This window comes from Zootoca vivipara, chromosome 16 (assembly GCF_965207765.1).
Source record: "Zootoca vivipara chromosome 16, rZooViv2.hap1.1, whole genome shotgun sequence".
In the NCBI taxonomy this organism is placed as follows: Eukaryota; Metazoa; Chordata; class Lepidosauria; order Squamata; family Lacertidae; genus Zootoca; species Zootoca vivipara.
Window position 1 is genome coordinate 29,963,092 of NC_142599.1, and position 13,132 is coordinate 29,976,223.

The 13,132-nt window shown below is 47.8% G+C and overlaps 1 protein-coding gene across 4 annotated transcripts; it reads right to left on the reverse strand.

Annotated features, from left to right (window-relative positions):
* Positions 1 to 5,378: 5,378 nt before the first annotated feature.
* Positions 5,379 to 11,909, reverse strand: LOC148683143 (phospholipase A and acyltransferase 3-like). Of its 4 annotated transcripts, none has more exons than XM_088660005.1 (5): positions 11,775 to 11,909; positions 10,654 to 10,756; positions 8,821 to 9,089; positions 7,218 to 7,336; positions 5,379 to 6,600 (listed from the first exon to the last, which is right to left on the reverse strand). In XM_088660005.1, exons 1-4 carry the CDS (start codon positions 11,784 to 11,786, stop codon positions 7,223 to 7,225), a joined length of 498 nt encoding a protein of 165 aa, XP_088516131.1. In that variant the 5' UTR covers positions 11,787 to 11,909; the 3' UTR covers positions 5,379 to 6,600; positions 7,218 to 7,222. The 4 variants fall into 4 exon arrangements, with proteins under 4 accessions (XP_088516131.1, XP_088516133.1, XP_088516130.1 ...); XM_088660007.1 differs by having other exon boundaries at positions 11,468 to 11,882; XM_088660004.1 differs by having other exon boundaries at positions 6,459 to 6,596; positions 7,220 to 7,336.
* Between the last annotated feature and the right edge of the window lie 1,223 nt (positions 11,910 to 13,132).

Below are 13,132 nucleotides of genomic sequence, written 5' to 3' on the forward strand. Positions count from 1 at the left end.
GAGCATCAAGACACAACATCCAGTTGTTGGGCTGGGTGTGAGCCGGCCACAGATTGCATGAGGCTGCTCTGGATATTGACACATCAGTCAGGCAAAATTTATTCCAAGAAGGCCTTGGCAGCTGGGAACAGACCTAGGAGATCCATTGCCTAGAGTGGGGAAGGGAGAATTGCCCAAGCGCTCTCACTATCTACGTCTTATTAGAGGATGTGTGCGGAACTTGTGTTCCTCCAGATAAAGCTGGACTCCAGCTCCCATAATCCCTTAAGCACAAGAAGATGCTGCTAGATCAGGCCAGAGGCCCATCCAGCCCAGCTTACACTTTTCACAATGCCCACCCAGGTGTCTCTGGGACGCTCACAAGCAAGAGCCGAGCACAGAAGCGCTCTGTCCCCTCCGGTGGTTTCCAGCAACCCTACTAGTTTCCCCCAAATATTTTCCCTTTACAAAAAAAAGGGGGAAATTTCTCATAGGCAAACACAGCAGGTGGGGAACTGTGAGAAAAGCTTCACATTAGAGGAGGGCCCCAGTCTTGCCACTCACCACCTGGCCTAGGGCAGGGCCTGACAGGCGTATAAGAACTGCTGCTGCTGGTGGTTGTGTGTTGTGTTGTGTTGTTTTAAAAATGCTGGTTTTTTTTACCTATGACATTTAAACTGTGATATTCATGCTGTACTCTTAGTTTAGATTTTGATTTATGTGGAAATTGTTTTACATTTGGTTGTGGTTTTTTTGATGTGGTTTATTTATTGTTTATGACTTTTGTAATTATGTAAATAGGGACGCGGGTGGCGCTGTGGGTTAAACCACAGAGCCAAGGGCTTGCCGATCAGAAGGTCGGCAGTTCGAACCCCCGCGATGGGGTGAGTTCCTGTTGCTCGGTCCCTGCTCCTGCCAACCTAGCAGTTCGAAAGCACGTCAAAGTGCAAGTAAATAAATAGGTACTGCTCCGGTGGGAAGGTAAATGGCGTTTTCATGCGCTGCTCTGGTTTGCAAGAAGCAGCTTAGTCATGCTGGCCACATGACCCGGAAGCTGTACGCCGGCTCCCTTGGCCAATAAAGCGAGATGAGTGCCACAACCCCAGAGTTGTTCGCAACTGGACCTAATGGTCAGGGGTCCCTTTACCTTTAATTATGTAAATATTGTCATGTTGTAAGGTGCCTTGAGCATTGTTTTTAACTGTGGAAAGGCGGCATACAAATAAAATGATGATGATGATGATGATGATGATGATGATGATGATGATAATAATAATATTTATTATTTATACCCCGCCTATCTGGCTGAGCCTCTCCAGCCACTCTGGGCGGCTTCCAACAGAACAGAACATTAAAATGCAATAATCCATTAAACCTTAAAAGCTTCCCTAAACAGGGCTGCCTTCAGATGTCTTCTAAATGTCTGGTAGTTGTTTTTATCTTTGACATCTGGTGAGAGGGCGTTCCACAGGGCGGGTGCCACTGCAGAGAAGGCCCTCTGCCTGGTTCCCTGTAACTTGGCTTCTCGTAGTGAGGGAACCGCCAGAAGGCCCTCGGCACTGGACCTCAGTGTCCGGGCAGAACAATGGGGGTGGAGACGCTCCTTCAGGTATACTGGACCGAGGCCGTTTAGGACTTTAAAGGTCAGCACCAACACTTTGAATTGTGCTCGGAAACACACTGGGAGCTGATGACATCACTTTTCCCCACTAAACCAACCCGAAAAGCCCCCAAGGCTGTAACCTCTCCTCATAGGGGAGTTGCTCCTGCCCCTTAAATCATTTTAGTTACCCTTTTGGCACCAGGTGGAAACCTCTTTATTCTCTCAAGCTTTTAAACTGCTCTGGACCGCGATACCTCAAGAACCGCCTCTCTTCATATGAACCGCCCCAGACTCTGTGATCATCCTCTGAAGCCCTTCTTTGTGTGCACCCTTTGCGAGAGGTCCGGAGGGTGGCAACACAAGAACGGGCCTTTTCTGCTGCAGCTCCCTGTTTCTAGAATGTTCTCCCCAGGGAGGTTTGGCTGGCACTGTCATTACATATCTTTAGACGCCGGGCAAATATGTTCCTCTTTAACCAGGCCTTTGGCTGATTAATATTCTGCAACCTTTTAAATGTGTTTGTGGGAGGGGAAAGTAAAGTTATTGTTTTGTGCATTTATCTTGTGTTTTTATCTAGCGAACCACCCTAACTAAGATCTTTCGATGAAGGGCAGTATATTAATAATAATAATAATAATAATAATAATAATAATAATAATAATAATAATAATATCTATGATTATTGTGGTTTCTTGAATCGGGGGCATAAAGTCCAGCATAAAGTCTTCCCTTACAGGTTACAGGGAACCATGCAGAGGGCCTTCTTGGTAGTGGCGCCCTCCCATCAGATGTCAAGGAGATAAATAATTGTCTGAATTTTAGAAGACATCTGAAGGCAGCCCTGTTTAGGGAAGTTTTTAATGTTTGATGTTTTGTTGTGTTTCCAATATTCTGTTGGAAGCTGCCCAGAGTGGCTGGGGAGGCCCAGCCAGATGGGCGAGGTATAAGTAGTAAGTTTTATTTTTATTTTTATTAACTCAAAAAACTCTAGGTGGGAATCTACAATAGTACAGCAAAATAGCTGTCAGTTCCTTTCTACACACACACAGCTCTCTGCCTTCCCCACAGGACTCATGGTCACACCAAATAGGACAAAAAGGCTGAAAATACCAATATATTTTGGTTTCTGTGTATACACACACACCAGCTGGTGCATGCAGTGACTAAGACCATCCTCTTACCTCATCCATGAAATCACTAAGAGGCCTTAGTTAAGCCATTATTCTCTCAGCCTCAGCTGCAACATGAGGGAGCAGTGGGTAACAATCGTGGCCTACTTTGCAAGACCATCGTCAGGATGGCTTGTAATGTTCAAACAGTGCTGTCTAAATGCCATGCCAACTATGACTAATACCAGTTTTAATCAGTGCAGCTGAAAGTCAAGGGCAGCCGTGTCTGTTTCAGAAAAGCTATTTTGGGTCCAGCCTGTTGCTAAAATAGGACAATAAAGGAATAAATACTGGTGGCCTTTCCTTCTGACAATGAGTGATATGGCTTGTTTATTCAACAAGATTTCTCCAGCACCCCAAGGTGCATTTTCTCATTTGCAAATTCATTTCCATTTAATCACTTTAAAAGACAGATGATTAATCAACCAAAATTAATATGCATTAATTGCCCCCCTCCCTTTGCCTGTCTTTGCCTCCCTCCCCATCCCTACCACTTCTGCTATTTAACTTCAGCTGAAATTTAGATTGTAAACCCCTTGGGAGCAGGGTCCTGTCTAAATCAACAAATGTCCTGTATATTGATGACTATATCAGCCCTCACCAACCCAGTGCCCTCCAGATGTTTTTTTGACTGCAACTCCCATTTTCCCTCTGCTGGTGAGGCTAATGGGAGTTGTAGTCCAAAACAGAAACATTTTTTGTTGTTTAGTCATTAAGTCGTGTCCGACCCTTCGTGACCCCATGGACCAGAGCACGCCAAGCACTCCCGTCTTCCACTGCCTCCCGCAGTTTGGTCAGACTCATGTTGGTAGCTTCGAGAACACTGTCCAAATAGAAACATAGAATCCTAGAATTGTAGAATTGGAAGGGATCATCTTAGTCCAGCCCCCCGGCAATGCAGAAATATGCAGCTGTCCCATACGGGGATCGAACCTGCAACCTTGTTTCTTCAGCACCATGTTCTAACCAACTGAGCTATCCACCTGGAGGGCAGCAGGCTGGCAAAGGCTGCTCTATAGATAATACTGTAGCAGGTTGGCAGCTTGGCTTATGATAGGCAGATCGTCAGATCCCAAAGCAAGAAAACCAATATTCTGACAGCTAAATGAATACGAGAGAGAGAGAGAGAGAGAGAGAGAGAGAGAGAGAGAGAGAGAGAGAGAGAGAGAGAGAGAGAGAGACTCTGCTCTCCCGATAGCATCATAAACCTTTTGTGTTGGTAGTGTCCAGAGCAGGAGGAAACCAGGGGAAGGAGCTAATTGATGGGGGGGGTCTCCCTGGTGGGCCTCAACCATCACGCCTCGTCTTAGAAATGAGGCCAGGGGCACAGAAACCATTGGGACTTCTTCACTCAGTCCTGAACATCTTCTCTCATTCTCTGGAATTCCGAGTTCGGTGTCTGCGGACCAAGCCCTTACCCTTAACTTCCCTGATGGAAGATCTCTTTTCTTACTTACACGTCAGGGCCTCCTTCTGCGAGTGTTGGGCTTGAGGTAGGTACAAATTCAATACACCCCAGCAACCACCGCAGATAAAGTAGAGAAAACTAGAGGCAGAAACCCCCCCTTCCAACCACGTACAAACCCTTGTGTACCTGCAGTGGGCTGTCAATTTTTCCCTGTGGCAAATGAATTTAACCACCCATTTTCTACCTGATGCTTGGAGTGACATCACAGGGAAAGTGCTACCTCATCTGTTACCAAGTAACCATTAAATACTGCTGGGAGGGGGGGGAACATGTGAAGTGGGGGAGTATGATACCATTTGCCCCACCAACTCGGGGAAGTATTTACTCACTTTCTCTCAGCTCCTTCATCCATAGGGACAAAGTCACTCGAGAGACTGCCTTAGCCCTTACATTGGGGCTAGGGAACCTTTGGCCCTCCTGGTGTCGCTGAACTGCAGTTCCCATCCCAGCCATGGGGCTGCTGGCAGTGGAGGTTCAGCAACTTCTGGAGGCCCGGGGGTTCCTGTAGAATTTCCCCTGCAAGTTCCAAAGATATGACAAGCCCACTTCACAGAGCAGGGCCTTCAGTGTGGCTGCCCCTGTTCTGTGGAACAGCCTTTCTGTTGAGATACAACAGCCATAGGAGCCAACTCCCTTACCTGCCCCCACCCAATATTTTATTCAAGTTGGCACCCCTGCACTTTCTCGAAACAATATGTTGCATCAACAAGCTATCCTAGCTGGATAAACAGGTCTCTGCCACAGGTGTCTACATTATACTGTTTTCAAATAGATCTGCTGTTATTCATCTGCTCCCAGTCATCAGTCTAGCTGCCGCATTCTGGATTAGTTGTAGTTTCCGAGTCATCTTCAAAGGTAGCCCCACGTAGAGCGCATTGCAGTAGTCCAAGCAGGAGATAACCAGAGCATGTACCACTTTGGCAAGACAGTGCGCAGGCAGGCAGGGTCTCAGACCACATTCCAGATGGAGATGGTAGATAGATGCCCATGAGACAGAGTTGACCAGGACAGCTCACCACTGTGTCCAGGGACCGCATCACCTCTCCTAATTGAGGTGTTACAGAGAAATAAGTTAGCCCCCCATTCCTCTGGAGACATTAAGGAGGAATTCTATTCCACATTTACAATTGCTTAAAGACCAGAGAGGGAGACCTGTTTTTAATAATTACATATTTATTAAGACTTTAAAAAAAAAATCGACCTTTCTATTCTAAAAACAGAAGCAGAGGGTTTTGTTTTTGTTTTTGTTTTTTACAAAAGGCAACTGACAAAAGGTACCTAAGACAAAATTCTAGAAGGAGAGAAACAGCAAGCAGAGGTCATAAAACAGCTTGTCTCTCAATGGGGCTATCTAGAAAAGCGGTATCCTTTAAAAGAAAAAAGACGTTTTATCTGGTGTCCAAAAAGACATCGAAAGGAGAGCTAGCTAAATCTCCTGCAGCAGGGGATTCCCACAGCTCAAGTGCCACCACTGAGAAGGCCGTGTCAGTCGTGCCTGCCAAGCACACTTCAGGTGGTGAGGAAACAAGGAGTGCGAATGTGGCACACCAGCCTCCTTTGAGGAACAGAATGCGCAGGCTGGTTTCTGTGGCTTGTACGCAGCTAAGTTCTGCTCAGAGTAAACCCATTAAAACTGATTAACCTTGCTTTAAAAAAAGGTAAAGGACCCCTGACAGTTAAGTCCAGTCGCAGGCGACTCTTGGGTTGCGGCGCTCATCTCGCTTTACAGGCTGAGCAACGGGAGCTCACCCCGTCGCAGGGATTCGAACTGCTGACCTTCTGATCGGCAAGCCCAAGAGGCTCGGTGGTTTAGACCACAGCGCCACCCGCGTTCCTTAACCTTGCTTAGGCATGCCTTGCTTAAGTTAACCTTGCTTAACTTAAATGGGCCAGCTCTGAGTATGGCTACCACTGGCTACAACCCTGTGGTTCAGGTCCTTGTCAGTGTTCATACTTGATTTCTGGGATAATATTACGTACAGAGTTAAGCATCTCTACTCCTTCAAGGAACACTTCCCACACTCCCCACATGACATGCGCTCTTCCCCTGGGCATCCATGCGGATTGGGCCCATGGCAAGAGTGGGTGACAGCAGTGAGGAAGACGCTGGCATGTGGCCCCAGGACACCCCCAACCTCTCACCCCACCCCCCAAAAAACCCTGTGAGGTTTCTATAAGATGCCCTTGAAAACATTCCCAGTATAACAGCACAAAGTCAACGTGTTTAATCTTCACTGAGCAGCACCTTGCTTTTAAAAATGAAAGCGTCATGTCCTGAACTGCGCTGATTTCAGAATTTGAAACAGACTAGGAAAGAGGGTAAGTTTCTAACAGGAAAGGATTTCCCGCCACGGGGTTCGATGAAGGAGTGTGCAGCTACCCTGTTTCCCCTTTTTTAATACGTAGTCAGAAAGTAAGCCATGGCAGGGTTTTTAAGCATTTGAGAAATATAAGACATACCCCCAAAATAAGCCATACTTCCACTCCGCGGAAACCAACCCCCACAGGCACCTCCACTCACAGAGTCACTCCATGCAGCTGGCACTGCAAGAGCGCGTTCAGCTCTGAAGTGGCGCTCCAAGAGCTCCGCTTAACAGCTGATCACGCTCCCGCCTTGCTGGCTGCATCCCCGCGCTCCGCCTTCTCGTCCATCGCCGCCCTGCCGCTTCTGTGCTTGTCGCCACCGCTGGGCTCATTGCTTCTTCCTTGCCTGGCCTGGCCAAGGAGCTTGGAGCGCCCTGCAGCAGCAGGCTGAGCGCCTGAGCCAGCGGCCTCTGCCTGGCCCGGCCTAGGATGCCTGCTGCCCCGCCACCCGGAACCAGTGGCTGCTGCAGCGCCGAGCACTCAAGAGAACCGAGCAGCGTCCTGAGCCAGCGCCCTGAGCTGTAAAAACTGTACCGGTAATAAAAAAAATAAGACATCCCACCGAAAGTAAGCCACCCTGTGTTTTTTTGAGGAAAAAAAGTTATAAGACGGTGTCTTAAAAAAGGGGAAAGACGGTATTTATTCCTCTCTGTGCCTTCTGGGCACGAATAAGCTGCTGACCACTGTCGCCGCAATAGCCACGAGGCCTACGCCAAAGAGCCCTACTGTGCCAGCAACCAAGGTGTCTCTCACCTGCAAACGACACAGAAGGGGAAACTGTTAAGCTGTAAGGTCTCTAAGATGTTGCTGGCCTACCTGCCAACAATTCTCCTGTGAAAATAGGGATGTCGTCAATAATAATGATAATAATAATAATTTTATTTATACTGCGCCCACCCCAGCCACTCTGGACAGCTTCTCTCTCTATATATAAAAATGTAAAAATTGTGAAAGTGCATGTTCCACTTTTCTCCATAACCGCTTGAACGATCGTCCTGAAATTTTGACACAACGATCCAGGCCACTCCCCAAGCGTTGTTGGAAAAGAAAATCCCTCAAATCTCACACCTGGGCAGGTATAAACCTGGTTTTCCACCAAGTCAAACAGCGCCCTCAAGTAGCGTTATTCCCTCAGCTCCTCCTCCTACACTTTTACGGAGAAAAGTGGAACACGCACTTTCACGATTTTTACATTTTTATATATATAGATAAAGGTGTTGAAGAAGAATAAAAATGAAACATAAAAAAACTTCCCTATACAGGGCTGCCTTCAGATGTCTGCTAAAGGTTGAATAGTTACTTATCTCCTTGGCTCAGGGGCTGCATAACTCCATACCCTCCAATGAAAATAGGTATGTCCTAAGGAAAAGCGGGACATTCCAGGATAAAAAAAGGAAACCAGGGTGGCTTCTGTAATTCCAGGACTTTTACTGGAAAATAGGGACACTCTCCATGTCCTGGAATTACAGTCCTGCTAGGGTTGATGGGCGTGTTAAAATACAGTTCAACAAGATATTCTATATCAGGCATCCCCAAACTGCGGCCCTCCAGATGTTTTGGCCTACAACTCCCATGATCCCTAGCTAACAAGACCAGTGGTCGGGGAAGGTGGGAATTGTAGTCCAAAACATCTGGAGGGCCGAAGTTTGGGGATCCCTGTTCTATATGGTTCAGAGCAACGGGAGCTCACCCCATCGCGGGGATTCAAACTGCCAACCTTCTGATCAGCAAGCCCTAGGCTCTGTGGTACTTTAACCCACAGCGCCACTTGCGTCAGTCGTTATATATATATGAATGTAAATAAAATCCTAGATCCTCGTTCAGGCATGGGCAAACTCGGCCCTCCAGATGTTTTGGGACTACAACTCCCATCATCCCTAGCTAACAGGACCAGTGGTCAGGGATGATGGGAGTTGTAGTCCTAAAACCATCTGGAGGGCCGAGTTTGCCTATGCCTGTCGTAGATGCACCAGAATCTGCAGTGACCTTCATTCCAAGAGAACTGAACTCTGCATATGCACAGGAAGCTCTAGAGTCCCTAAGCTGCTCGGCAATTGGGGCACATGCAACAACATTCTCATTACAGCTGCTCCAGGAAGAGTTTTTACAGCAATACATTGGGAGAAAGGGGTTGATAAGAGTAGCTTTTTCCACAAAATTGCTCTGCACTTTCGAAGCAGTGAGACGTGTGCTTCTCTGGCACACTGCAGACATGGCTGTGGCCCATCGATACGCACCTGGTCGCTCCTAGCCCTGCCGTAGCGCAGCCTGGTGACAAAGTGTTCGCAGTTCTCGCTGGCCAAGTTGTAGCGGATTTCTTTGCCCAGGAGTGCCTCCGCCTCCTGAACTATTTTGTTCGCTGGGAGCGGCTCGTATGTATGATCGTATTTGTTGTTGATGCAGCAGGTATCGTCCCCGACGATGCTCCACAGGAGTTCCTTCTTCACCACGGCTTTTTCGGACAGGGCAGACATCAGGCTGGAGGTGCTGGCCTGGTATAAGTCATCTTGGAAGACACAAAGGGAACATCAGTAATACAGGAGGCCTGTTTTTTGTACTCCTCTCCAGCCTCCATTCAGACAAGCACGGGGCATGATCAGAGTTCAAGGACACATTCCAGGCAGGAGGGTGTGGAGCAAGGCTGGTGAGGGGTGCTTAGGGCCAGGTAAAGAGGACTGGGGGGGGCCACATTTGCCCTGCTCCCCCCGAATCTGAGTTTCACCAGCCTGTAATAACATAATCCATTGTGATATCCAATATCTTTTACAATAGGAATCATTTAAAGAAAGGATCCTGCCTGTCAGAGGTTCTTGCGGCTACTCTTGAGTAACGACACTCCACACCTGCTTGTCTTTAAGGTGTTTTTTATTGTGCATTCTATTTACAGTGCAAAGTGTTTGGAAAACATGTCTGCTTAGTCTGAGTCAGAACCTCGCAATGGCTTCTTTCTGTTTCGCGCCCAACATAACAGCTTGGGAACCCCAAAGCGCCTCCCCCTTGTCCTACAGGGTGCTGTGCGTCTCAATTCAGGCATCGGGGGGAAGGGCCGTTTCTCTGACTGCTCCCCCATCATTTCCTCCCCAGCTGCCTCCCTCTCTGCTGCTAGAGCCTTAATACACAAAACCAGAACTCGAAGACTAGCTGTGCCAAATGTGCTCCTATAGGTCTGGTTTCTCAGCAAATAAGAATAAAAAGACCAATAGCCGTCCCCCTCATCATCCCAAACAAGAAAGTCTGGAGGATGCAGCCCTTTTAAGGTAGGACTAGAGTGGAGATGGTTTTTCCACCCCAAGGGCCACATTCCCTTCTAGGCAACTTTCCAGGGGCCACATGGCAGAGGTGGGTGGAGCCAGAGGCAAAAACAGAGTGCAGAAAAAAAAGAAGGTGGAGTAACAAATGTAAACGTTGCCCTCTCTGGGCCACATCCCTCACTGGCTCTAGCTTCACCCACTCCTTGAGTGTTTCCTCTGGGCTTAAAAGTGTCATTGAACTCTGTTTATGCCCAGGGCTGTAGCTAGGGGGTGGCAAGGTGGGCCCCCGCCAGGGGCGAATGTGGTGGGGGGCACAAAAGCAGCTAAAAATATGTCTATAAATATAAATATTGATTATTGCCTCATAAGAAATTGTTTTAAATAGAGGGTGAATTGAATGGGGGGGGTGGAGGAAAAGCGGAAAGAAGAGCTAATTTGTCCGTAGCTAGGGGGCAAATCTGGATGGTTCTGACAGGGGCGCAAGATCACCTAGCTACAGCTCTGTTCATGCCCCCTGTTTGCCTGGATGGAGGAGAGAGAGAGGGATGTGTGTACGAGTCTGGGCCAGATTGCGTGGCAAGGTGTGATCCAGGGATAACTGCCAAGATGCACACCTCTCTAGAAAAAGCATCCTGCGGACCCAGGGCCCTAATCCAGCACTCGTGAAAAGCCCCACAGCTTTCTGCGTTGTGAAAAGGTGGGCAATGATATCCATCTTGGCAATGCCCAGCAGAGAGGCACAGGACCGGTTGGCAATGCCGGCAACCGTAAGTCCTGCCTGACTTGGCCATGCACCCGATACAAGCCTGAGGACCTTACCTGAGGGAGCCAGGTGGATCACGTAACCGGAACCCACGTAGATGGCCCAGTGCTGGTAGCCCACACGGGAAATCTCTATCAGGTCTCCAGGCTTTGGATCTACCTGTTGAGAGAGAATCAGAGAAGCAAGTGCCAGGAGGGAGCTGATGTGGTAAAGGAGTGTAAATCAGCAAGGTGACAATGCAGGTAGGACTGTAGCAGGAAACCAGCAAGACCCCAGCACCACTACAGATAGGCTAATTTTAGCCTTTTAGTGTTAGTAATCCAGGTCGCTTTAAGGCAGGCTGGTTTTTCCTGGTATTACTTCCTTGCCCCCCCCCCCTTAAAATAACAATCACACACAGTCTTGTAAAATGTAAAAATAATGTTTTCTCACTCAGTATATGTCTTGAAGAATACCAGAGATAGCAGCTAGGTTAAGGCGGGCTTCAAAATGCTAACTGAGTTGCTAAAACATACTAAGTCTAGGTTAAATATGGAATCTGAGCTGGGGCTCAGAATTACAGGTGTCGTCATGGGAGTCCAATGCCACGCACCACAACCTGATGCCATGATTAACATTTTTATGCTGCTTTTCCGTATAAATACGTGCTCAAACCAGCTCACGGCAGAACCGCTAAAATTCAGAACGATGCATCATTACAGTAACACTTGCATACTAACCCATTTCACAACATAACGCAACAATCCAAAATAAAATAAAATAACCCACTTTGATTCTATGCGTCAAATCGAAAAGCCCTGTCATTTAAGACACAGCAGCGCCTTTGTGTGTGTGTGTGTTTTGCTACAGTCCTATGAACTAGAAACTTACCATTTAACAGCAAAAACAGCAATCGATTTGAATGTCCAGAGGCCTGTCTGGACGCTTTGCTAGGAGTCAAAATCCAACCTTGAGCAGCATAATCCCTGAGGGCACCCAGAGATGGCTATATTTAACTCGGCTGAGAGATGGCAGAGAGACGCTTCAGAAGGGGCCATGCTCTCTGACACACCACAATGCACACCAACAGAAATGGCCGGAGCAACAGCAGAGGCAATTCCACAACACAGCCCAGAGGGGCAGAGCTTGGAGCCGAGACTCGGCTTCCCTGTCAACCGCAGTCGCAGTTGGTACTTACACAGCCAAACATCTTGAGGAGCTGCAGGCAGGCCGGCCGGCCCGAACGGATCCTCCACCCTCGCCAGCAGACAGTGGCTTAGTTTAGCGATTGTGGGCAGCTGCAGGCAGGGCGGGGTGAAGGCTCTAAATAGCCTTGGCGCTGGAAAGGGCCTGGGCTGAGGGTGTTGAAATGGGCAGAAGCAGGCATCCCAGAGGGACCGGCTGACTTGCCAAAAGCCAAAGCCAAGGAAACTGGAGGAAGCCTCTCGTTTCTTTTCTTTTTTCAAAAGGTGCGATAGTTGTGTTTCGCCAAAACGTGGGCGCCGCCACCAAAAGGGCAAAACTTTCCCCTGGATTTCCCATGCAGAGGAAAGGTACAATAACATACACAGAGATGCTTGCAAATAGGGCATTGGTTGCGATCTCTGGCTGCCTACTTCATGCCGTACATTGAAAAGGCCGTCGCTCCCTCTCACCCGCTGCAAAGAATCATGGGAGCTGAAGTTTTAAGGGTGCTGGGGTTGCAGATCTCTCTGTGGGAAACTACAGTTCCCGAGATTTGGTGTGTGCGTGTACATCAATGTATCACAAGTTGTGCTGCTGTTTCAAAAACAATAAAAAAAACTTACGTATGTAGACCCTGGCATAGTCACAAAGTAAAGTAACTTATATTTTTCGGAGAAAATACTTGTGAAATACTGGCTGGCTGCATAAAGCACACACACACACACACACACACACACACACACACACACACACACACTGCTGACCAATGTCATGTGTACAGTCATACCTCAGTTTAAGTACGCCTCGGTTTGAGTATTTTCAGTTTAAGTACTCCGCGGACCTGTCTGGAACGAATTAATCCACTTTCCATTACTTTCAATGGGAAAGTTTGCTTCAGGTTAAGTACGCTTCAGGTTAAGTACAGACTTCCAGAACCAATTACACCCATGCTTCGGGTTAAGTACGCTTCGAGTACTCCACGGACCGTCTGGAACGGATTAATCCACTTTCCATTACTTTCAATGGGGAAGTTCACTTCAGGTTAAGTATGCTTCAGTTTAAGTACTCCACGGATCATCTGGAACGGATTAATCCACTTTCCATTGCTTTCAATGGGAAAGTTTGCTTCAGGTTAAGTACGCTTCAGTTTAAGTACTCCACGGACCGTCTGGAATGGATTAATCCACTTTCCTTTACTTTCAATGGGAAAGTTCGCTTCAGGTTAAGTACGCTTCAGGTTCAGTACAGACTTCCGGAACCAATTGTGTTTGTAAACTGAGGTACCACTGTACTGGACTAAACACCAGTGGTGGGGTGGGCAGCGCAGGGGAGTCGAAATAAATGGTGATGTGTATACAGCCTGCATCTGTG